At 48.6% G+C, this 26740-nt stretch overlaps 1 protein-coding gene across 1 annotated transcript; it reads left to right on the plus strand.

Moving 5' to 3' along the window:
• Positions 1–10673: 10673 nt before the first annotated feature.
• ZNF74 (zinc finger protein 74) lies at positions 10674–21313 on the plus strand (the record flags this gene model as incomplete). The annotated part of the gene is made up of 5 exons (XM_082853727.1): positions 10674–11036; positions 11350–11435; positions 18683–18809; positions 19206–19301; positions 19695–21313. The coding sequence occupies exons 1-5, from the start codon at positions 11009–11011 to the stop codon at positions 21311–21313; spliced, it is 1956 nt and encodes a 651-aa protein (XP_082709853.1). The 5' UTR covers positions 10674–11008.
• Positions 21314–26740: the final 5427 nt, after the last annotated feature.

Raw genomic sequence — 26740 nt, forward strand, 5'->3', positions numbered from 1 at the left:
TCTTGGCAAAGCGGGGGATGTGGCGAGGCAGGTGGCAGTCCTGAAGCCGGCGGGATCTGAGGGCCTGTGTTGGGGGTGGGTGACACACCAGGCAAGGGCCCAAGGGGGACAGGACCTCTGTGCAGGCCACCCACCAGGTGGGATGGGGTTTAGTTTTGGAGCCGGTCCTGGAAGGGGCGGTGTGGCCCGGGGCTCTAGGGTAGGGGCTGTGCTCTCCCTCTGGCCAGACTGGCTGGGCCTTTGGAGGGTGAGCAAGCCGTCTTGGCGGGGGCCTGGACCGCGGGCCCTGGGCTGTAGGGAAGGGAAGGCTATGGTGCCCTTAGGCCCCCAGAGTGCAGGCCACGTTGTGGGACCTCGGTGGACTAAGCCGGCAGGTCTGGCTCAAGCCATCGCTCAGCACAGTTCTGGGCAGCTTCATCCTGCCTCACGGGCCACTGGTGGTCCCTGTGGCCTCGCCTGTCTCTCCCCACCCCACCCCCACCCCTGTCAGAGCCCAGGACGAGTCTCTGCTGGCCAGGAGATGGTGAGGGTGCAGAGGCGACAGAGGCAGGAGGGCGTGCAGTGGCCAGGGGAGGCCTGAGTCCTGAGGTCCCTCCTTTAAAGACAGGGTCAGAGAGGGGAAGTGACTCACTCTGGATCCTAGTGCTGGAACGGGGCTTCCTGTGGGCGCTGGACTCGGGCACACCTTGCCCCTGAACACCCCCTGTCCATCAGGCCCTGGAACTGTGCCATGGCCTCCTGGTGGCTCTAGCTACCAAGGCGTTCCCTGGGAACTGTTCTGGGTCAGGTGGCTCTGTGGGGGGCAACTCATTACCCGGTGTTGACCTTGCCTGACCTCGGTAATGAGTTCATTACCTGGTAATGGCTTTGTTTGCCTCGTCCTGGCGTCAGCAGCCTGGAGTAGCTCTGATCAGTCTGGGCTGGGCCCCTGGCCCCCCAACCTGCCCCACGTGGGGCATCAGGCATGCCAGCATCTCTGTGTGCCCCGAGGGCCCAGCCTCGGCTCTCAATGGGACAAGCTCCCCAACCTTGGGCAGCTGAGGCCAGTCACCACTCTGTGCATCACCCTTCCACCCACAGATGGGGCAGAGCGGGGAGGGCCGCCTCGGATGGGCACGCTGCCCATGCAGGGGTCCTCGGGGTCCCCCTTCTCTTGCCAGCTGAGCCGGGGTCTCCATTCGACTGGCCCCTGGGATGGACCTCGTCTCATCATTCCTGGTGAACGGGACTGGGCCCCATCAGGAGCCCCTCCACCTCCCTGTGGCCAAAGGTCACCTCTCTGCCCTCATCTTTGATCTCTTAGCAGCACTGACAGAGCTGGCTGTGCCCTTCCACCCACACCCTCCCGGCCACCCCAGACCCTGGCGCTTCTTTTTTTTTTTTTTTTTTTGCTGTACATGGGCCTCTCACTGTTGTGGCCTCTCCCGCTGTGGAGCACAGGCTCCGGACGCGCAGGCTCAGCTGCCATGGCTCACGGGCCCAGCTGCTCCGCGGCATGTGGGATCTTCCCGGAACGGGGCACGAACCCACGTCCCCTGCATCAGCAGGCAGACTCTCAACCACTGCACCACCAGGGAAGCCCGACCCTGGCGCTTCTTGCTGCTGCACTGGCCCCCCAGACAGAGCCACCACATCCCCACTGGCCTCACTTCTCCAGTCCTTGGCTTTGGCCCTGACCCTCTCAGGCAACCTGTTAAACCTACGTCTGGGGACTTCCCTGGTGGCGCAGTGGTTAAGAATCCGCCTGGCAACACAGGGGACACGGGTTTGATCCCTGGTCTGGGAAGATCCCACATGCGGCGGAGCAGCTAAGCCCATGTGCCACAGCTTCTGAGATCTAGAGCCCGTAAGCCACAACTACTGAGCCCATGTGCCACAACTACTGAAGCCTGCACGCCTAGAGCCTGTGCTCTGCAACGAGAAGCCACCGCAATGAGAAGCACACATACCACAACGAAGAGTAGCCCCCGCTCACTGCAACTAGAGAAAGCTGGTGCAGCAACAAGGACCCAATGCAGCCATAAATAAATAAATTAATTAATTAATGTTCCTATGAGGGAGGAGTCAAGATGGCAGTGTGGGAAGACGCAGAGTTAGCATCTCCCCACAACTAGGGTGCCTGCCGGGCGCTGGTGGGGGACTCTGACCCCCAAGGACACGGGAGGAACCCCAAAGTGAACCGGTAGAACATAAGTGGAGGCCAGGCAAGATCAGCGCCCCTGAGGCTGGAGAGATCAGGAGAGGCAGGCGGGAGGGGCCCCGAGGGAGGAGCAGGAGAGGAGCGGAGGGTGTTAACCCCACCCATTTGGGCATGGGGAGCCTGCCGAGCTCCCAGGCTGGTCCCCTGCCCTCCAAGCTGCCTCCAGGCTGCGTGGGTCCTTGGGGTCATAGGAGGGAGGACAGGGAGATCAGGACGCAGGCAGGAGAGGAGTGGAGGGTGATTGCCCTGACTTGAGTCCAGGAAGCCTGCTGGACTCCCAGGTGAGGTCCCCTTCTCTCTGAGACCTAGGTGGGGGGCACCCTGGGCCCCTTCTGTTCCTTGAGCCTAAGTCCCACCCCCCACAGCCCCCAGGGCCTTTTCCAGCCTTGTGAGTACTGAGCATTGGCCCTGCCCACCACCCAAACCTCACCCTTGCTTAGGCCCCGCTCTGCACATCCAAGGCCTTTCCTCCCCCTCACACTTTTTTTTTTTCCTTTCCCTCCTCTTTTTTACTACTGTGGTACTGATGAACCTTCCAGTTGTTGATTTATCTGTTTTTTAATTTTTACATTCTTTCTAACATACCTGTTAGTTTCCTAGTCTAATTTTACTTTTTGCTTTGTTATTTTTCTTTTTCTTTGTTTTTTTTTTTTGCCTCCCCACGGGGCTTGCAGGATCTTTTTTTTTTTTTTTTTTTGCGGTACACGGGCCTCTCACTGCTGTGGCCTCTCCCGTCACGGAGCAGAGGCTCTGGACACGCAGGCCCAGTGGCCATGGCTCACAGGCCCAGCCGCTCCGCGGCACGTGGGATCCTCCCAGACCGGGGCACAAACCCATGTCCCCTGCATCGGCAGGTGGACTCTCAACCACTGCGCCACCAGGGAAACCCGGGGCTTGCAGGATCTTGATTCACAAGCCCAGTGTTGGGGGGATGCTCCTGCAGTGGGAGGTCCAAGTCCAAACCACTGGACGAACAGAGAACCTCAGACCCCAGGGAATATTCATTTGAGTGAGGTCTCACGGGGTTTGTCATCTCAGCACCAAGACAGCTCTACCCAATAGCCTACAAACTCCAATGTTGGAAGCCTCAGGCCAAACAACCAGTAAGACAGGAACACAGTCCCACTCATTAAAAAAAAGAAAAAAATGAGATGGCAAAAATATATGTCACAGATGAAGGAGCAAGATAAAAACCTACAAGATCAAATAAATGAAGAGGAAATAGGCAGTCTACCTGAAAAAGAATTCATAGTAATGATAGTAAAGATGATCCAGAATCTCAGAAATAGAATGGAAACCTGGATTGAGAATATACAAGAAATGTTTACCAAAGATCTAGAAGAACTAAAGAACAAACAAACAGAGATGAACAACACAATAACTGAAATGAAAACTACACTAGATGGAATCAATAACAGAATAACAGAGGCAGAAGAAAGAATAAGTGAACTGGAAGACAAAGTGGTGGAAGTAACTGCTGAGAAACAGAATACAGAAAAAAGAATGAAAAGAATTGAAGACAATATCAGAGACATCTGGGACAACACTAAATGTACCAACATTCGAATTATCAGGTTCCCAGAAGAAGAGAAAAGAAAGGGTCTGAGAAAATACTTGAAGAGATTATAGTGGAAAATTTCCCTAACATGGGAAAGGAAATAGTCACCCAAATCCAGGAAGCACAGAGAGTCCCATACGGGATAAATCCTAGGAAAAACACACCAGGACACATTAATCAAACTAACAGAAATTAAATTCAAAGAAAAAATACTAAAAGCAGCAAGGGAAAGACAAAAAATAATATACAAAGGAATCCCCATAAGGTTATCAGCTGATTTTTCAGTGGAAACTCTGCAGACCAGAAGGGAGTGGCAGGATATACTTAAAGTGATGAAAGAGAAAAATCTACAACCAAGATTACTCTATCCAGCAAGGATCTCATTCAGATTCGATGGAGAAGTCAAAAGCTTTTCAGATAAACAAAAGCTAAGAGAATTCAGCACCACCAAACCAGCTTTACAACAAATGCTAAAGGAACTTCTCTACGCAGGAAACACAAGAGAAGAAGAAAACCCACAAAAACAAACCCAAAACAATAAAGAAAATGGTAATAGGAACATACATATTGATAATAACCTTGAATGTAAATGGGTTAAATGCCCCAACCAAAAGACACAGACTGGCTGAATGGACACAAAAACAAGACCCATATATATGCTGTCTACAAGAGACCCACTTCAGACCTAGGGACACATACAGACTGAAAGTGAAGGGATGGAAAAAGATATTACATGCAAATGGAAGTCAAAAGAAAGCTGGAGTAGCAATACTCATATCAGATAAAATAGACTTTAAAATAAAGACTGTTAAGGGCTTCCCTGGTGGCACAGTGGTTGAGAGTCCGCCTGCCGATACAGGGGACACAGGTTCGAGCCCTGGCCTGGGAAGATCCCACATGCTGCAGAGCAACTAAGCCCATGCGCCACAACTACTGAGCCTGCACTCTAGAGCCCGCAAGCCACAACTAGTGAAGCCCATGTGCCTAGAGCCCGTGCTCTGCAACAAGAGGAGCCACCACAGTGGGAAGCCCGTGCACTGCACCAAAGAGTAGCCCCTGCTCACTGCAACTAGAGAAAGACGTGCACAGCAACAATGAACCAAAGCAGCCAAAAATAAATAAATAAATATTTTTTAAAAAGAAGAAAAATCTCAAACAATCTAACCGGGCTTCCCTGGTGGCGCAGTGGTTGGGAATCTGTGTGCCAATGCGGGGGACACGGGTTCATGCCGTGGAGCAGCTAAGCCCGTGAGCCACAACTACTGAGCCTGTGCGTCTGGAGCCTGTGCTCTGCAATGGGAGAGGCCGCGACAGTGAGAGGCCCGCACACCACGATGAAGAGTGGCCCCCGCTTGCCACAAGTGGAGAAAGGCCTCGCACAGAAACGAAGACCCAACACGGCCAAAAATAAATAAATATATTTATTTATTAAAAAAAGAAATCTAACCCTACGCTTAAAACAACTAGAGAAAGAAGAACAAAGAAAACCCAAAGTCAGTAGAAGGAAAGAAATCATAAAGATCAGAGCAGAAATAAATGAAATAGAAATGAAGGAAACAAGAGCAAAGAGCAATAAAAGTAAAAGCTGGTTCTTTGAGAAGATAAACACAATTGACAAACCCTTTTCTAGATTCATCAGGAAAAAAAGGGAGAGGACACAAATCAATCAAATTAGAGGGGGGACTTCCCTGGTGGCACAGTGGTTAAGAATCTGCCTGCCAATGCAGGGGACACAGGTTCGAGCCCTGGTCTGGAAAGATCCCACATGCTGTGGAGCAACTAAGCCCGTGCCCCACAGCTACTGAGCCTGTGCTCTAGAGCCTGCAAGCCACAACTACTGAAGCCCACGTGCCTAGAGCCCATGCTCTGCAGCAAGAGAAGCCACCGCAATGAGAAGCTTGCGCACCACAACAAAGAGTAGCCCCCTCTCACCATAACTAGGGAGAAAGCCCACATGCAAAAAGGAAGACCCAATGGAGCCAAAAATTAATTAATTTTAAAATAATAATAATAAATAAAATAAAATTAGAAATGAAAAAGGAGAAATCACAACTGACACTGCAGAAATACAAAGGATTATAAGAGACTACTACAAACAACTATATGCCAGTAAAATGGACAGCCACGAAGAAATGGACAAATTCTTGGAAAGGTACAATTTTCCAAGACTGAACCAGGAAGAATTAGAAAATATAAACAGACCTATCACAAGTAATGAAATTGAAACCATAATTAAAAATCTTCCAACAAACAAAAGTCCAGGACCAGATGGCTTCAAAGGCGAATTCTATCAAATATTTAGAGAAGAGCTAACACAGATCCTTCTCAAACTCTTCCAAAAATTTGCAGAGGGAGAAATACTCCCAAGTTCATTCTATGAAGCCACCATCACCCTGATACCAAAACCAGAAAAAGATATCACAAAAAAAGAAAATTATAGACCAATATCACTGATGAACATAGATGCAGAAATCTTGAACAAAATACTAGCAAACAGAATCCAACAGCACATTAAAAGGATCATATACCATGATCAAGTGGGATTTATCCCAGGGATTGCAAGGATTCTTCAATCAATGTGATACACCACATTAACAAATTAAGGAACAAAAACCATATGATCATCTCAGTAGATGCAGAAAAAGCTTCTGACAAAATTCAACACTGATTTATGATAAAAACTCTCCAGAAAATGGGCAGAAAGGGAAACTACCTCAACATAATAAAGGCCGTATATGGCAAACCCACAGTGAGCATCATACTCAATGGTGAAAAATTGAAAGCATTTCTGCTAGGATCAGGAACCAGACAATGATGTCCACTCTCGCCACTCTTATTCAACATAGTTTTGGAAGTCCTAGCCACAGCAATCAGACAAGAAAAAGAAATAAAAGGAATACATATTGGAAAAGAAGAAGTCAAACTGTCACTATTTGCTGATGACATGATACTATACATAGAAATTCCTAAACATGCCACCAGAAAACTACTAGAACTAATCAATGAATTTGGTAATGTTGCAGGGTACAAAATTAATGCACAGAAATCTCTGGCATTCCTATACACCACCAACAAAAAATCAGAAAGAGAAATTAAGGAAACATTCCCATTTACCATTGCAACAAAAAGAATAAAATACCTAGGAATAAACCTAAGGAGGCGAAATACTTGTACTCAGAAAACTATAAAACACTGATGAAAGAAATCAAACATGACATAAACAGACAGAAAAATATACCATGTTCTTGGGTTGGAAGAATCAATATTGTGAAAATGACTATACTACCCAAAGCAATGTACAGATTCAGTGCAATACCTATCAAACTACCAATGGCATTCTTCACAGAATTAGAACAAAAAATCTTACAATTCGTATGGAAACACAAAAGACCCCGAATAGCCAAAGGAATCTTGAGAAAGAAAAACAGAGTTGGTGGAATCAGGCTCTCTGACTTCAAACTATACCACAAAGCTACAGTAATCAAGTCAGTATAGTACTGGCACAAAAACAGAAATATAGATCAATGGTACAGGATAGAATGCCCAGAGATAAACCCACTCACATATGGGCACCTAATTTATAACAAAGGAGGTAAGAACATACAATGGAGGAGAAAAAGCCTCTTCAATAAATGGTGCTGGGAAAACTGGACAGCTACATGTAAAAGAGTTAAATTAGAACACTCTCTAACACCATACACAAAAATAAACTCCAAATGGATTAAAGACTTAAAAAGACCAGACACTATAAAACTTTTAAAGGAAAACATAGGAAAAACAGTCTTTGACATAAACCATAGCAAGATCTTGTTTGACCCACCTCCTAGAGTAACAGAAATAAAAACAAAAATAAACAAATGGGACTTGCTTAATTAAACTTAAAAGCTTTTGCACAGGGCTTCCCTGGTGGCGCAGTGGTTGAGAGTCTGCCTGCCGATGCAGAGGGACACGGGTTCGTGCCCCGGTCCGGGAAGATCCCACGTGCCGCGGAGCGGCTAGGCCCGTGAGCCACGGCCACTGAGCCTGCGTGTCCGGAGCCTGTGCTCCGCAACGGGAGAGGCCACAACAGTGAGAGGCCCGCGTACCGCAAAAAAAAAAAAAAAAAAAAAAAAAGCTTTTGCACAGCAAAGGAAACCATAAACAAGACAAAAAGACAACCCTCAGAATGGGAGAAAATATTTGCAAATGAAACAACGGACAAAGGATTAATCTCCAAAATATACAAACAGCTCATGGAGCTCAATATAAAAAACACAAACAATCCAGTTAAAAAATGGCAGAAGACCTAAATAGACATTTCAGCAAGGAAGACATACAGATGGCCAAGAGGCACATGAAAATATACTCAACATCACTAATTATTAGAGAAATGCAACTCAAAACTACAATGAGATATCACCTCACATGAGTCAGAATGGCCATTATCAAAAAAGCTAGAAACATTAAATGCTGGAAAGGGTGTGGTGAAAAGGGAACCCTCCTACACTGTTGGTGGGAATGTAAATTGATACAACCACTATGGAAAAAAGTATGGAGGTTCCTTAAAAAACTAAAAATAGAACTACTATATGACCCAGCAATCCCAGGGTACATACCCTGATAAAACCATAATTCAAAAAGAGACATGCATCACAATGTTCATTGCAGCACTGTTTACAATAGCCAGGACATGGAACCAACCTAGATGTCCATCGACAGATGAATGGATAAAGAAGACGTGGCACATATATACAATGGAATATTCAGCCATAAAAAGAAAGGAAATTGAGTTATTTGTAGTGGGGTAGGTGGACCTACAGTCTGTCATACAGAGTGAAGTAAGTCAGAAAGAGGAAAACAAATACCATATGCTAATGCATATATATGGAATCTAAAACCCAGTTGCAGGGCAGGTGCATGAACCTAGTTTCAGGGCAGGAATAAAGAGGTAGACATAGAGAATGAACTTGATGACATGGGGTGGGAAGGCAAAGCTGGGGCGAAGTGAGAGTAGCATCGACTTTTATACACTATCAAGTGTAAAACAGTTGGCTGGTGGGAAGCAGCAGCATAGCACAGGGAGATTGGCTCGGTGCTTTGCGATGACCTAGAGGGGTGGGATAGGGAGGATGGGAGGGAGGCTCAAGAGGGAGGGGATATGGGGACCTGTGTATGCATATGGCTGATTAACTTTGTTGTGCAACAGAAACTAACACGGTATTGTGAAGCAATTATACTCCAATAGAGATCTATTTTAAAAAATGTTCCTTTAAAAAAAAAAAACCTACGTCTGATCAGAACCCCCTCTGCCCTCACCCTCCAACCCAAGGGCTCCTCTCCACTCCCTGCAGAGCCTGGGCTCTGGGCCTGCCCCCAGGGACACGCCCCCTCCTGCCCATCATGCCAACAGCTTCCTGCCTCAGGGCCAGTGTGTGTCCTGCTCCTTGATCCTCGGGTCACAGATACCACTGCCACCACCAACCCTACCTCGCCTCCGGCCCCCAAGAAGGTGTAAAGGGGAAAACTCAGTGTGTTCCTTCCTGTGTAGGAAAAAACCCAGTTGTTCCCGACTTGTCTTTCTTCCCTGTGTTTTCCCTTCCCTTCAAAGACAACACTTCACTTCTGACGCTTCTGGTCACCAAATGCGTGGAGGATTTTCCCCATGATAACAATTAAGTTTCCGACCCCAGTAGGGTGTCTGAGGATTCGACTGGATTCCGACACTGTCTACCCCAGGGTGGCATCACACCCCACAGGTTAAGGGCTCAGGCCCACAAGAACATTCCCCCCGCCATGTCCCCGACCCCCTTCAGAAGCCTGGGTTTCTGACCGAATTAGAAGTTCCCACGACCCTCTCCTCAGGATAGATTAACTTCTCAATTTTGAAAAGCGAGGGTCTTAGTGTAAGGCCCCTGGATGCCACGGCCCCTCCTGCCCTGGACTGCACAGGGCACTCGCTCCCTTCTTCGAGCTGGATAGCCGCTCAGTACCTGCCACCCTGGCCTTGGGTCCCCACCCAGCAAGGCCTGGGAGTGAGCAGCCACATTTTCCAGCCCTGTGGCGTCCCACCCTCGTCCTTGTTTCTGTGCCCATAGCACCTGGGGCCTCACCATGGAGGTTCCCAGCCAAGCCCAGTAGGGGTCTCACCTTCCCAGAACTCCAGGACCTTCAGGGTGGCCGCCTCTCTACCCATTATGGGGAGGCTGGGGAGTCTGCAGACCCCTCCCCCCAAACCCCACCCTCACTCTACCCCACCCCATCCCCCCTCTGTCAGAAGAAAGGGCCAGGGGCCGAGTGCAGGAGCTGGGCCTTCCTGAGGGCCCCTTCCCTCCAGTTCTGGGTGGTCCCAAGCAAAGGAATCCATCTTCCCAGCAAAGAGAAATGGACCCACTCCCATCCCTGGGGATGGGACAACTGGTAGGTCAAGTGTCAGGACCCAGCAGGTGCCCGTGGGGCCCTGTCCCTCTCACACAGAGGTCACTCACCCTTAATGTTCCACACTTACCCAACCTAAACTCTCCACACTCACCCACCAGGAGTGCGCACACACACATCACACACCTCACACACACACACACCACACATACCACACACATCACACACATCACACCACACACACACACACACACACCACACATCACACACACACCACACATATCACACACACACCCCGAGATGCAAGCGCTTTCCACAGCAATGGGGGAGAGGGGGCGGGGCCAGAGCGCAAGGTCGCTGGCGCCTTAACTACACTTCCCAGAAGACTGTGCTACACGCTCGTCCGTGCTAGACGTCAGAGCGGCTCCGGCCCCGATGCCCTCTGGGAAATGCAGTCCACCCCTGCGCGGCGCAAAAGACTCCGGGAGTTGTAGTGCCCGTCCGGTCTGCGCAGGCGCACGTCTGGCGACGGTCGCCCGAGCTCTTTTGTGGCGGCGGCCGTCTTGTGTGAGGTGGGTGAGCTCGTCCGCGCGTCCGGCCGGCCGTCGGTTCGTCAGCCCGTCCGCCCCAGGCCTGTGTGCCGCCTCCGCGACTCCCAGCGCCGGGCGGCAGAGCCCGAGGCCTGGCCGGCCCGCGCGGGCCCGTACAACGTCGGTGACGGGCTGGTGGGGCGAGCGATGGGGCGAGAGCACAGCCCGGGGCGCGGGGCGCCTGCGGAGCCCGCCTGACCCCGACCCGGGGCGCGGGCCGGCCCCGCGGGGCTGCGCGAGGGTTCTGAGCCCCGGGAGGTGGACCCGCCCCGCCCCCGCTCGGGGCGGCCGCCAAAGGAGGGTGCCATGGAGGCCCCGGAGCCCCGGGAGGCAGGTACGGTTGGCTTGTCAGGCCGTGGGCCTGTGGATTTGCACGGAGAGGGCGGGCTGGCTTCCCGAAAGCGTCCCGGATTCAGGTCTCCTCCTCTTCACCGTGGGCACCCCGGGGATGATGGGGACGGGAATGGCGGCGCTTTTCCTCCGTAACGGGAGTGACCCATACACTGAGTAGCAGAATTAGCCCCGATGCCCTATCAGGTTGTGACGAAGTTGGGGCTCCCTTCCTGCCTCCCCTTCATTCTCCCCGTGCTGGGGGTGCCTGGTGGCTGTGGACAGAGCAGCCCTCTTGACTCATTTCTCCTTTCCAGCTCCATCCTCTCAGGACCCTGTTCTTCCCCTCAAAGAGATTCCAGAAGATAAATTGAGTCAGGGTCTCCTGGAAGGCAGGTCCGAGGTGAGTGGCTGGTTTTTCTTTTTTGAACATTTCGTTGTTTATGTGGAGGGTTGGCACCTTCCTTCGGCCGCCCAGAATCTTTAGTCATCCAAGGACACCCCACACACACACCTGGGGGCCTGCTCTCCAGTCCTCAGGAAGCTCTGCGCGTGGGAACAGGTGCAGGTGATGCCGGGGTGTGCCATCAACATGAGTGTATGTTCCAGCCTGATTCAGTCCAGCCATGTGTCTGTTGCCGAGGACTGTGCTGTGTGCCCAGCACTGTGCTGGGAGCTCTGATGAGTGGTTCTAGTGCCACCCAAGCAAGTAGGTGACAGCTCACATGAGATCACTTCACTCATCTCCACACTCAGGCCCATGGGATGTTTGTAGCAGTTGGTCCTTGTTTGGGGGAGTTTTCCGGGATGGAATTAGGTAGGAGGATGTGGAACAGCTGATGGAAGGGCTGCATTGCAGTGTTGGGGTCAGACTGATGGTAGGGGGTGTGTCCCTGTGTGCTTTTCCTCTGTACCCAGCTCCTGACATGGGGCCTTCATGGAAAAACTTGGAGTTTTAGAGGATCTGTGGGCTCGACAGGGAGTTGGCCCTGGGGCCACTTCTGCAGCTGGGAGAGGTGCAAATCCCTCCTTTTACAGATTTTGGGTTTTGCTCCTCATTTTGTTCCACCACCTAAACTACCCCCACTCATCGTAGTGTTTAGAAAAGTGCGCTGGATAAAGACAGTGTGAGGTGGTGAAAGGTCAGGAGGATTGAGAATCCTTTGATTTTTTTAGGATTTGGCAATTCTGTTAACTTACCACTTGAAAAGTAGAAATGACTGTAAAACATGTATGGTGAGATATGCCCAGCTTCTGTAATGTTAGAATGTGCTGTAGTTCTATAAGACCCTTGGGAGACATAACAAGCACATGCAATACATGATCCTTGATGGATTATAGATCCAAAAATTCTATCAAAGGCATTTAGAAAGATTGAGAAAATTTGAAAATATACTGTATCTTAGATCATGTTGTATGAATATTTAATTTCATGGGTGTGATGATGGCATTGTGATTGTGTCAGAGAACATCCTTAGGAGATACAGGCTGAAGAATGTAAGGTGAGATGTTCTGATGTCTGCAACTTGCCTTGAAAAGGTTCAGGAAAAAGTGGTGTCTGTGTGAGAGTGACCACCTCGGGAGGTACTCCCCTTCTTGTGCACAGATATTATTCCTGAAATACCAGCTTCTCACGTCTTTGAGTAACTGGTCCTCTCTCCGAAGTACTCTCCCCTCCCAGCAGTCTCATACTACGTCAAGGGTTCTGCTCTGCTGGGACATCCCCCGTGATCTGTTCTGACTCTTCTGCTAGTTTTATTTCCACATCTGCCTTTTTTTTTCTTTTTAAATAAATTTAATTAATTTAATTTTTGGCTGCGTTGGGCCTTCGTTGCTGCGCGCAGGCTTCTCTCTGGTTGTGGCAAGTGGGGGCTACTCTTCGTTGCAGTGCGCAGACTTCTCATTGCAGTGGCTTCTCTTGTTGCGGAGCACGGGCTCTAGGCATGCGGGCTTCAGTAGTTGTGGCACACGAGCTCAGTAGTTGTGGCTCGCAGGCTCTAGAGTGCAGGCTCAGTAGTTGTGGCACAGGGGCTTAGTTGCTCCGTGGCATGAGGGGTCTTCCCAGACTAGTGCTCGAACCCGTGTCCCCTGCATTGGCAGGCGGATTCTTAACCACTGCACCACCAGGGAAGCCCCTCCACATCTGCCTTTGATTCCCACACCCTTTTGCTTCCTGTCCTGCAAAATGAAGACACACCAGACATGGGCTTTTGCTGGTGGGTTGGTAATACCCCTCAGAAAGTCCTGTGCCAAGGCTCAAATCCTGTCCTGCTCTTGCCTGTTAACACCTCCATACTGAAACCACGTAGCCTCTGACAGTGCTCTCTCGCCAGCACCGCATTGTGATGTCTCTGGAGCTTTGTTTCTGCCCATTTCCTCCTTCTTTCTGCCAGTGCCATCACCATTATGCTTCATCCCTGCATGCCTTGGTTATGGGCACGTTCTCAGCATGTGTCCTCACTCCGACCTTCTCATTTCCCTGAAATCCGGTGGGTTTTTTGGATCAGGTTTATTGAGGTGTAATTTATACACAATAAATTTCTCCAATTTTATATATGTAGGATTTGGTGAGTTTTGGCAAGTGTATACAGTTGTGTAACCAGCACCACAATCACAATATAGAACTTTTCCATCACCCAAAAAGTTCCTTCATGTCCCTTTGAAGCCCATCTTCTCCACCCGCCCCCTTGGCATCCAGTATAATTCTGTCTTTTTAAGAATTTCATGTGGAATTATAAGATATGTAGTCTTTTGTTTCTGACTTATTTCAGTTAGCATTATGCTTTTGACTTCATTTCCTTGTTTGAATCAGTAGCTTGGTCCTGTTGATTGTCCAGTGATATTCCATTTGTTTTAGGTTCCTAGGGCTGCCACAGCAAAGTGCCACAGACTGTGTGGCTCAAGCAATAGAAATTTATTGTCTCATAGTTCTGGAGGCTAGAAGTCTAAGATCAAGGTGTTGATAGGTTTCTTCTGAGCTTCTCTCCTTGGTTTGCAGATGGTGCTTCTCTGTGTCCTCACGTTCTCCCCTCTGTACATATTTGTGTCCAAATTTCCATTTCTTATAAGGACACTAGTTCTACCATTTTAGGACCCATCTTAATGACCTAGTTTACCTTAATTACCTTTTTAAAGGCCTTGTCTTCAAATATAGTCACATTCTAAGGTATTGGAGCTTAGGGCTTCAACATATGAATTTGGAGGGACACAGTTCAGCACATAACATTGTTGCATATGTACTCCACAATTTGTTTATCCATTCACCAACTGATGGACGTTTAGGTTGTTTCCTCGTTTAGGTTATTACAAATAAACCTGCTATAAATATTGGAGTATAAGTATAGATGTGTGTTTTAATTTCTCTTGAATAAATACCCAAGAGTGGAATGGCTGAGTCATATAGTAAATATATGTTTAATTATTGATTTTATTGGTCTTTGCAGAGAACCATCTTTTGGTTTCATTGATTTTCTCTATGGCTTTTCTGTGCTCTTTTTCATCAGTTTCTGGTTATTATTTCCTTTCTTTACTTTGGCTTTTTTTTGATTGTTTGTTTTGATGTGGACCATTTTTTTTAAAGCCTTTATTGAATTTGTTACAATAGTGCTTCTGTTTTATGTTTTTGGTTTTTTGGCCCCAAGGCATGTGGGATCTTAGCTCCCCAACCAGGGATCGAACCCACATCCCCTGCATTGGAGGGCAGAGTCTTAACCACTGGACCACCAGGGAGGTAGCTACTTTGGCTTCTTTTTTTTTTTTTTTGAAATGATTTTTTGCTTTTAATTCATTGCATAAAATGCTAATGTCCAAATTCAGGCAGGTAGCTCTTACAACCATCAGGAGCTTCAACCCTGCTAACAGCTAAGTATGCATTTTCTTTTAGCATTGTAGCATTGCTTAATCAAAATAAAATAAATAATCAAATCTACAGGAGTAATTGTGCAAATATCAGCCCACCTACACCAGTGAATTCTTTTTTTTCACAACACACACACACACACACACACACACACACACACACACACACACACACACACACACAGTATTTTATTTTTACAAGAGATAAATAAACTGACACCAAGCATTGTAAATGGATGACCACAACAAAAGCAACAATGATTGCAGTTACCAAACACGAAACACACTTATACTATGTCATAATATTGACATTCAGTCCAGTAATTCTCCACTGTAACAGCTCCTTTACTTTGCAGTGAAAATTGATTTGTATATTTTTTGCCTCTGAGTCCTTGTGGGATTTTTTTTTTATTCAAACAGAAAGTCACAAAAATTATAATCATCGTCATCAGTTCACTCAGTCCCATGTAATTAATTTTTTTTCATCTTGATCTTTTGTTAGCACTTTTATGAATTCATCAGTTTTCCGTTAGAGTTCTGAAAATGCTTATTCATTCAGTTCAGCAGTATAGTCAGTTACCAGAAACCTGTACTTGTCAGAGTCTTTTCCATGAATTCCTTGAAGATGAAACCCTTTTGTAGGAACATTTTAGCGAAAGCATCAGCGTACACCCAGAACTGTCTGTAAATGACAAAAGACTTAAAAATGACCACGGTTAAAGATTTGATGAAAGTTCATAATAATGGAATTGACAAGGAAATTTAGTTATTTCTGAGATATACATTTTAAAGTAATAACTAGAATTATGACTTAACATTATACCAGAACATATAAGATTTTTAGAAATTTCATGTAATGTTTGAAACATTTATATTAACATATTTCCATACAAATAACCAAAGAAAGCTTAGTATTAGTTGTTTTTTTGTTGTTTGTTTTTTTATACTGCAGGTTCTTATTAGTCATCAGTTTTATACACATCAGTGTATACTACTTTGTTTTCTTAAGGGTGAAACTGAGGTATTGATTTGACACCTATTCTCATTAGCATTCAGTGCTATAAATTTACCTCTAAGTCCTGCTTTAGCTATATTCCACAAATTTTCTGTTGTATTTCCCTTTTTTTCAGTTCAAAATAGTTTCTAATTTTTTTGTAATTTCTCCTTCAACTGTGTATTATTCAGGAGTGTATTGTTTAATTCTAAATATGTGGAGAATTTTCTGGGTATCTTTTTTTTTTTTTTTGCAGAGGGGCTGCTTTGGGTCTTCATTGCTGCGTGCGGGCTTTCTCTAGTTGTGGTGAGCAGGGGCTACTCTTCATTGTGCGTGGGCTTCTCATTGTGGTGGTTTTTCTTGTTGCAGAACATGGGCTCTAGGTACATGGGCTTCAGTAGTTGTGGCTTGCGGGCTCTAGAGTGCAGGCTCAGTAGTTGTGGCACACAGGCTTAGTTGCTCTGCAGCATGTGGGATCTTCCCGGACCAGAGCTTGAAGCCATGTCCCCTGCATTGGCAGGTGGATTCTTAACCACTGTGCCACCAGGGAAGCCTGGGTCTTACTTTTTAAATTCAATTTGATAATCTCTAGTTTTTACTTGGGATATTTAGACTATTCACATTTAACATAATTATCCATACGGCTGGGTTTATATCTGCCGTTATGCTATTTGTTTTCTACGTCTTGTATCTTTTTTAATTCTGTTTCACCCTTAACGCTTTCTTTTGAGGTAAACAAATACTGTTTTATGATACTTTTTTGTTGTTGTTTTGTTTTTAGTTTTATGATACTTTTAATTCTTCTGATTTTATTAACTTTTTTTCCTTTTAGTTACCTGATTGGATTCTAGATGGAGTGAATTTTACTTTGTTGGGTGTTGGGTTTAATTCTTTAAATGTTTTGTGATGCAGTGAAATTACTTAGTGTCAGTTGGATCCTTCCAAGGCTTACTTTTAGGTTTTGTTAAGGTGGGTCCAGAGAAGTCTTTAATCTCAGGCTAATTTTGCCCCACTGCTGAAGTAGTATCCTTCTGGGGACTTTACTCAGTGTCCCATAGAGCAGGAGGACATTCACTCGAGGACATTCACTCTGGCCGGTTGGAGCACAGACTGTTCCCAGTCCTGTTTGAGTTTTAATGATTGTCCTGCACACACCTCTTTCTGCTGTTTCTTTCCCTGGTTTGGGGTCATTCCTCAGTCAATCTTGAGCACATCCAGAGTTCCAAGCCTGTGTGGCTCCCTTTGCTGTGGCACGTTGCCCTGAAAATTCTAGTTTCCTGGTCTCCCCAAACTCTGTTCTCTGTCTCCTCAACTCCTTGGACCACAAGCTCTCTCTGGATTCCCACTCCCTGCACTGTGATCAGGGACTACTTCCATGTGGGAAGGTGAGGCTGTTGTAGGGCTCACTTTGTTTGTTCTCAGGGGTCTCTGTTCTGAGCTGTCCTTTGTCCAGTGTCTGGAAATTGACCATTGTTTCATACATCTTACCCAGTTTACTAGTTGTTTGAGGTAAGGAGGGCAAATCTGGTGCCCATTACCCCTTTGTGTCTAGAAACAGAACTTGAAACTCAGTTTTTACCAGGCTGCTTTTCTTAACCAGGTCACTCCTTGGGCCCATGCTCAGAACCTGTTCACGCCTGTCCCCCTCCTGCCTTCCCCCCATGCTGCCTGCTGCAGAATGCAGACGCTGTCACCTTGGAGTAGATACCTATCTTCATACTCTGGCCACTGTGGCCCGCCTCCCCGCCTCCTCCCTGACTCCAGTTCACTTTACTGCTGAGGACCTGCTTGCCCCACCACTTCTGTGTCCCCCCAACCCCCACCTTTTTTTTTTTTTAGTATTTATTTATTTATTTGGCTGTGCTGGGTCTTAGTCGCGACAAGCAGGATCTTCGTTGCTGCGTGAAGGGTCTTCAGTTGCAGCGCGTGGGATCTTTTTAGTTGCGGCATGAGGGATCTAGTTCCCTGACCAGAGATCGAACCCGGGCCCCCTGCATTGGGAGTGCAGAGTCTTCCGCTGGACCATCAGGGAAGTCCCTGCCTATCTTCTAATGCATCCCTGTCATGACTGTATGTGGCCTGGGCTGCTCTTTGTTCTCTTCTCATGGGACAGGCACTGGGTCTCCAACCTCTTGGCGTGCCCAGCCGGAGAGGTAAGAAGCCCTGGCCGGCAGAATACTGGGGTTCCAGAGGAGGAGTCACATAAGGGAAGTCATTTGGGACTTTCAGGACACTTGGAACCAGTGTGACCGAGTTGGGGGGGTTACCCCGAGACCAGGGGCCAGTGTTGGGGGAAAGTGGGAGAAGGTTGCGAGGGGGTGGGCTGGGATGTGGCCCCAGGAGGGCAAGGGAGCAGGGGTCTGGCGGGAAAGAGTGGGGGGCAAGCAGGAAGGACACGGAGCAGTACAGGGTCCTTCCTTGGGGTGCAGTGAGGGCTTCCTGTCTGGGTTTGGGGCCTTTTGCAGTGATGGGACTTGAATAGGGTTTGAGGCTCTTTGTATTATATTTCAAGTTCTGTAAGTTGGCCAGAATTTATGGCCTCAGCCTGTGCCCCCACTGTAGCACCTATACGTGGGCTGTCCAGTTAGCTGGGCCCTCCCAGGCCAGGCTGCGTGGCAATTCCTGGCTGAGTTGTGGTGTGTGCGTCGGGGCTATAAGACAGATGGTGTCTACAGCCCTATCTTCTGCGCTCAGGAGGTCACCCGAGATTATCTCTTCTACTGAGGTCCTCAGTCACCCAAAAACGCAAGTGGACTGACTTCCATCCTGGGTGAGAGAGAACATGTGTGTCATTCCAGGAGTTGGTGACTTTCAAGGACGTGGCCGTGGACTTCACCCAGGAGGAGTGGGGACAGCTGGACTCCCCTCAGAGGGCCCTGTACCGGGACGTGATGCTGGAGAACTACCAGAACCTTCTTGCCCTGGGTAAGATGGCTCCCAAGGTGAGGAGGCCGCAGTCTGGGCATCCACCAGTCTGTATGTGTTCCTGAGTCTTCTTTGTGGTATATGCCCCAGGCCCTTGTGGCACCAACTGGCATCTTTACCTGGAAGTGTGGCTGGTCCTGGGGTGGGGCCCAGAGGAAAGGGAGGGGGTGGACAGGGCCCTGGAAGCCCAGCCTGCCCTAGATGGGGCATGTCAGTACCTGTGGGGTCCTCAGACACACATGTCAGTATGGGTTCCATGTCTCAGGCCCCCTTCCTTGAAGTTGGCACCACCTCTCCGTGCCTCAGGCCGCTGGGGCCACTCCAGGGCTGCTGGGCTTGTGGGCTGGTCTGGAGAGCACAGCACCCAGAGCCACGCCGCTTTCTCCCTTCGCGCAGGGCCTCCCGTCTGCAAGCCAGATGTGATCTCTCACCTGGAACGAGGCGAGGAGCCATGGTGGGCGCCTAGAGCTGTCCCTGGAGGGGCTGGTCCAGGTGAGTGGGATGCAGTGGGAGGATGTGGAGCCCCACCCCCACTGCCCTATGGGGCCTGCTTTCCTTCCGCGGTCCACTGCCCTGCTCCGTCTGCACCTGCTCAGTGCCCCTCCTGCTCCTCTGTCCTCCCCCCGCCCCCTGGCTCTTTTCAGCATCCCCTGGCTTCTCCAAGGCTCCTTTCCCTCTTTCTTCCTCCTCTTCCCTGCTCTCCAGCCTGCCTGCCTTGCCCTGAGTGCTCCCCTCCGCACAGCCCTGAGCTTGCGCTCTCTCTCTCCCCCGGCTGATCTCTACTCTCTCTCCTGCACTTACCTGTTCTCCCGGCAGATCTCAGCCCTGAGCCCCAGCGCCGCACCTCCGCCTGCTCTCAGAAGGTAGTATCTCCATTTCTTACAGAACCAGAACGGGAGCCGGGGCCTGAGGTGGAGGAGCCATGGTCTCAGCAGCTGTTCGTTTACAAAGAAGAACCGTCATGGGAGCTGATCGCAGGTGGGCTGGCGAGGTCCGGTCTCCACAGCCCCGGTCCTGGTGACAGGGGCGCCCAGGGGGCCCTGGCGACTGCTCTGTCACAATGTGAGGCCGCCAGCACCAGGGACGGTCCCACAGAGGAGCACCGATGGGGCCATGTGGTGTCTGAGGAGGCTCTTGGCCGGAGGTGTGCCCTCCTGGCCCAGCCCAGCCTTCCCGCAGAAGGAGCCTCTCCGGACGGCTGCGTGGGGAGCGTGCAGTCCAGCAGAGTCAGGCGTCGGAGCCCGGGTGCCGGGAGCGGCCCGTTCACGTGTGGCGAGTGCGGCAAGGCCTTCCAGCGAAGCGCGGCCCTGGCACTGCACCGGCGGTGGCACGCGCGAGAGAAGGCCTACAAGTGCGGTGAGTGTGGCAAGGCCTTCACCTGGAGCACCAACCTCCTGGAGCACCGGCGTGTCCACACCGGCGAGAAGCCCTTCCTCTGCGGCCAGTGCGGCAAGGCCTTCAGCTGCCACTCATCCCTTAACGTGCACCGGCGCGTCCACACGGGCGAGCGGCCCTACAAGTGCGGCGCCTGCGACAAGGCCTTCAGCTGCAGCTCGCTGCTCGGCATGCACCTGCGTGTCCACACTGGTGAGAGGCCCTACCGGTGCGGCGAGTGCGGCAAGGCCTTCAACCAGCGGACACACCTGACGCGGCACCGCCGGATCCACACTGGTGAGAAGCCCTACCGGTGCGGCGCGTGCGGCCGGGCCTTCGCCTGCCACTCGTCCCTGACGGTGCACGAGAAGCTCCACAGCGGGGACAAGCCCTTCCAGTGCGGCGACTGCCAGAAGGCCTTCAGCAGCCGCTCCCGCCTGACGCTGCACCAGCGTGCCCACACGGGCGAGAAGCCCTTCAAGTGCAGCCAGTGCGGCAAAGCCTTCAGCTGCCACTCGTACCTGGTGGTGCACCAGCGCGTCCACAGTGGCGAGAAGCCCTTCCGCTGCAACGAGTGCGGCAAGGCCTTCAGCTCCCACTCCTACCTGATTGTGCATCAACGCGTCCACACCGGCGAGAAGCCCTTCGACTGCAGCCGCTGCTGGAAGGCCTTCAGCTGCCACTCATCGCTCATCGTGCACCAGCGCGTCCACACCGGGGAGAAACCCTATAAGTGCGGCCAGTGCGGCCGGGCCTTCAGCCAGAATCACTGTCTCATTAAACATCAAAAGACGCACTCCGCGGAGAAGCCCTTTAAGTGTCATGAGTGCGGCGAGGTGTTCGGCTGGAGCGGCCCCCTGGCAGAGCACCGCAGGCTGCACAGCAGGGAGAAGCCCTTTGCCGTCCAGTTCGACAAGCGCTTGCTGAGCACTTACTGCATGCCTGGCAGCCTCCTGGGTACAGGGGGCTCCGGCGGGAGCAGCGTGGGCCCTGTTGATGCCCTAGGCGTGGCTGAGCTCCTGGGCGTGGTCCCACCCTTGGCCGGAAGGAGTTCCCCGTGGGCAGCAACCCCAGAAATTAACTCATGTGTGCGAGAGACACCCACCTGCCCGCCCGGAAACACCCCTTAAGCCTGTCACCTCCTGGGAAGGGATCCACCGTAGGAGAGGAGAATTGAGCGCGTTTGAGGATGTACTGTCTTCCTGGGTTTTTTTTTTCCGGTCTTTTCTTTGATGGGTTTGGAAGTCACTGAGGGGGGACAGATCTTCCCTGCATATGAAAAGGAGGTATGTCAGTCATGTGTCCTTGGACAGCCTCTTGGTGTGATTTCGATCTGGAATTTCCTTTGTAAACTCTTACGTTTAGAATGATAATTAAAAAAAAAAACTGAATTATGAACAGTATTACTTCTACGTGAACGTTATATTCCAGGAGAGGAGAATAAGCTCAGGTGGTAGGCATTTGGGAAAAAGCAAATTTCCTGGACTCGCTTCACTCACATAGCTCTGCTGCAGAGTCATGTTGTTAGTCATGCTGTTAGCGCAGCTGTCTTGGAACCTGGCCCAGCATCCACATAGCCGGGTCCTAACATGCCAGCCTCATGCCTGGCCACCTTGTCCATGCTGGAAGCTGGAAGGACGCAGGGGTGTGCCTCCAGGGTGCAGTGTTGGCACACAGGTGTCTGGAAGCACACCTCCACCCCGGCTGGCAAAGCCACCTGCAGGGCCACTCAGGTACCACGTAGCTCAGCCCTGAGAGAGGAGCTGGGCCCCGTGCTCCCCGGAGAAGGAAAAAGACGGTGTTCATCTGGGACTCATGTCATTTCTGCTCAGTTCTAAGCAGATATAAGCTGCCTTCTCAGTGATGATACTTCACATTTGTATAAAGTGCTAGAGTTTATGAAATGCTTTTTAGTATACTTTTTAAACTATGGAGGCAAAATAACCACTTTACAGAAAATACAGAATTAAGGGGAAAATACCCATAATTCTTAATAAAATTGCATTTCGCACTTTGGTACGTTACCTTCTGCTTTTTGATATTGCATTTTTACATTAAACACGGTGTATACAGTCAACATTCTAATCTTTTTCCCCTGCTTACCTGCATAGCAGGACTTCTTTTTCCCTCAGAGCCTCACTGTCTTTGGGGCTGTCCTTCTGGATGGGGGCGTGATGTTCTATTAGCTGTTTTTTTGTTGGATGCAGAAGTTATTTCCAAGTTTTCACTGTTACAATCATTCTTCATATAGCATCTTTTTGCATTATCCTTCTTTAGCGTTGTCTTAGAGTAGATTTCTAGAAGTGAGAGTTTTGAGATAAAGGAAATGAACAGCCTAAGGCATCGTTTTAGTATATTTTTGGTTGTGTGATAACAAAGTAATACCATCTCAGTGTGAGGAGAACCGACAGTAGTTGTCAGGCGCGTCCAGGTCCCGGAGGCCGACGCTGCTCCGAGCTGGGTCCAGACAGGCTTGCTTCTGGGTGCCACGGCGATGATCCCAGGTGTCCGCCCCCATCGTTCCTCCAGCGTCCTTGGGGCCGTTCTCAGGCCCTTCCTCCATGACAAATAGGGAAAGTTCTATTGGACAACTGCATTGGCAAAAGATAGATAAAATCTCGGTTTGATTCATTTTCATACTCATTTTTCCTATTTTAAAAGAAATTCAAATGCAGACATCTTGGGGGACCCCGGACACCACACCTGCTGTCTGCCTGGTGGGGCTGTTAACGCCCTCAGCTGAGAGCAGCACCTTGCTCTTTGATAACCGGTGAGGTTGAAATGGAATGTGTTCTTATTGTTGGTCTTCTTGAAAACTGTTTGAAATACCCTTTGGCCCCCTTCCATTGAAGTCTCGATGTTCTTTTATTTACATATAAACTTTGTTTTCTGATCATACACATAATACATGTATACTGAAGAAATTTGGGGGAAAAAATCAATTTTATAAGAATTAAAATGACCCTTAGAATCAGTTCACAGGTCATGACCTGGAGATGGATTTCTTTCTGTTTTTTTCCTCTGCGTGTATACACGTCTTTTTTTTTTTTTTACAAAAAAAGTGTAAAGGGCTGTATTATAGGCAAAATTATTTAAGTCAATAAATAAATTTTTAAGGAATTGTACATGTTCTGATTCATTCCACTGCCAATCACCGTAGCTTCTCCAGTATTAGAGTAATAATTTCAAAATAACCCTTTCAAAAAAGAATTTTTGCTCAATCCATAGTTGTGAGAGTCAGTCCACAATTTTTTTAGTTGAGCTTCTTTGATCTTTAATGGAACATTGACACACTTCAAAAATTCCCCTCTGGGCTTCCCTGGTGGCACAGTGGTTAAGAATCTGCCTGCCAACGTGGGGGACACGGGTTTGAGCCCTGGTCCGGGAAGATCCCACATGCTGCAGAGCAACTAAACCCGTGCGCCACAACTACTGAGCCTGCGCTCCAGAGCCCTTGAGCCACACTCCTGAAGTCTGGCACCTAGAGCCTGTGCTCTGCAACAAGAGAAGCCACCGCAATGAGAAGCCCGCGCACTGCAATGAAGAGTAGCCCCTGCTCACTACAACTAGAGAAAGCCGGCGCACAGCAACAAAAACCCAATGCAGCCAAAAATAAATAAAATTAATTTTAAAAAAATTCCCTCCTGTAGTCTTTGAGAACCAGTTTCCTCAAGCAATTTACTGTACGACCATGTTTAGGGTCAGGAGGTGGATCTGCCTGGTTCTGAATTTTAGACACCCTCTAAACATGCATTAAGTTCAAATCATATTCACTCCTAAGCTATCATACCCTAGAACAGTTAGCATATGCCAATACGTAAGATAAAAAAAAGTTTGTTAGGTTTTTCAGTTTATTAGCAACTCTATCTTGTAGTTCTCCACAGATCTAGTCCTGTGAGAAAGGAAACCACATAGTTACTCTGTGAGGCGTTTCCAACCATGTAAATCTACAGAAAAAGCCCCGTCGATATAGACCTCAACTACACACGCTTTTTCTTTTCTTTTTTTTTTTTTTTGGCTGCACTGCACAGCTTGCAGGATCTTCGTTCCCTCACCAGGGATTGAACCTGGGCCATGGCAGTGAAAGCACTGAGTCCTAACCACTGGACCGCCCAGGAATTCCCAATCACTTTTTATATTTGCCATTTTGATACATTAAGAATGTTACTTGTTCCTGGGCTTCCCTGGTGGCGCAGTGGTTGAGAGTCCTGCCGATGCAGGGGCCATGGGTTCGTGCCCTGGTCCGGGAGGATCCCACATGCCATGGAGCGGCTGGACCCGTGAGCCATGGTCGCTGAGCTTGCGGGTCCGGAGCCTGTGCTCCGCAACGGGAGAGGCCACAACAGTGAGAGGCCCATGTACCGCAAAAAAAAAAAAAAAAAAAAAAAGAATGTTACTTGTTCCTGGGCTTCCTGGTGGCGCAGTGGTGAAGAATCCACCTACAAATGCAGGGGACACGGGTTTGAGCCCTGGTCCGGGAAGATCCCACATGCCGCGGAGCAACTAAGCCTGTGCACCACAACTACTGAGCCTGCGCTCTAGAGCCTGCAAGCCACAACTACTGAGCCCACGTGCCACAATTACCGAAGCCCACGTGCCTAGAGCCCGTGCTCCGCAAAAAGAGAAGCTGCGCGATGAGAAGCCTGTGAACCGCAATGGAGTAGCCCCCGCTCGCCCCAGCTAGAGAAAGCCTGTGCACAGCAACAAAGACCCAATGCAGCCATAAATAAATAAATAAATAGATAGATCTAAGGATGTTACTTGTTCTTGTTTTTGACTGTTCTTCTCTTCATATGAATTGTCTAGTCCTATGTTTTGTCCACTATTCCATTCTTTTGTGTACACACATGCATGCAATATATAAGCATGCAATATACACATATACATATATGCAGTACAAATATACATATCAATATATACACATGTATACATATAATACATACACGTATACATATATACAATATATGCACATACATATCAATATATACACATATGCTTATATACAATACACACATATGCAATATGTACACACATATTTGGAATGTTCATTTTGTTACTGCATTTTTAGTGTACAGAGTTTTTTGAAGTCTGTGTAATCAGGTCTATCCAATTTTTCTTTATATTTTTACTTGGCTCTAAGAAAGCCCTTCCTTAAGTCCCTTTTTGGTTATATTATACATTTAACTCTTAAATCCATCCATCTGGGATGTAAAAATCCAAGGTCCCTGTATCGTTCTTGAACTGCATTCCTTACTGGTCCATAGGCTTGTCTTTTCCATTATTGCTGCTCCATCATTCACTTTCATAGATGGTAGGACTGGGACCACATTTTAAGAAGGTCTAAAAAAATTTTTTTTTGTGGCCTCTCCCATTGCGGAGCACAGGCTCCGGACGCGCAGGCTCAGCGGCCATGGCTCACGGGCCCAGCCACTCTGCGGCATGTGGGATCTTCCCAGACTGGGGCACTAACCCGTGTCCCCTGCATCGGCAGGCACACTCTCAACCACTGCGCCACCAGGGAAGCCTGAAATTTTTTTAATCTATTCTTCAGGTGACTCAGGAATCATTTTCTTGGAACTCAGCCTCTTTATGCCCCTGCATATCTCATTGGGATTTGGATTAGAATTGATCAGTTTGTGAAGAATTAACATAGTTCTATATGATATAAGGTCTTCACATCAGAGAATGTGGTAAATGACTGTCCATTTAAGTCTGCATCTAACCATCAAAAAAGGTTTATAGTTTTCTTCATATATGTTCATATATTTATTCTTAAATTCAGTCTAATTTTGTGGGGTTTGTAAATTGGCTCTGTGATAACATATATCGAACAACTCTTGACTGTGGGTACACTTTTGTCTATTTATTTTACACCAAGCAGCTTTACTGAGTCACTCCAGAAGGCCTCTAACAGTTTATTGGTTTATCCTCTTTTCTAGGTAAAGTCATTACTTGGAAATAAAAAGCTTGCCTCTCCTTTTCATATAGATAGCCTTTTATTTCATTTCTTCTTAAAACCCACATTGCCCAGCACTTTAGAGCAACACTGTGTTGGTGGCAGTGGTCACCTGTGGCAGACTTTGTTTGGGGTGAGGAGCAATACATATCCACCTCAACGCTTTGGCCTCTAAAACCATCATAGCTGTGGTGGTCACAGTTCTGACCAACAAAGTCTGCTACAGATTTTGGGGAAGTCTGCTTTCCTGATAGGAGATACTGCTCCTTCCTCCTCCTCTCTTCTTTCTGGAACTTGGATGCAATGCCTGGAGGTGTGGTAGCCATTTTGCAACCATGAGATAATTGAGGACAAAGACCCACATAGTGGAATGGAAAATAAAAGGATCCTAGGCCTTGAATGGAATTTGAGCAGCCATTTCAGCCATTGACATTCAACTTCCTGAGTTCTTGTTATGGACTTTAGCTGCTTTTCTCACATTTGTCCTTCCCCACAATTGTATTCCTCACTGATACAGCATCTGGTTGCTTGATGCACAGCAAACCAAAATGCTGAGACGCCCAGGTCTGTAGCCAAGCGAGGAGAACTAGCCTCAGATCTG

This window comes from Leucopleurus acutus (genome assembly GCF_964270905.1).
Source record: "Leucopleurus acutus genome assembly, chromosome: 13".
Classification (NCBI taxonomy): domain Eukaryota; kingdom Metazoa; phylum Chordata; class Mammalia; order Artiodactyla; family Delphinidae; genus Leucopleurus; species Leucopleurus acutus.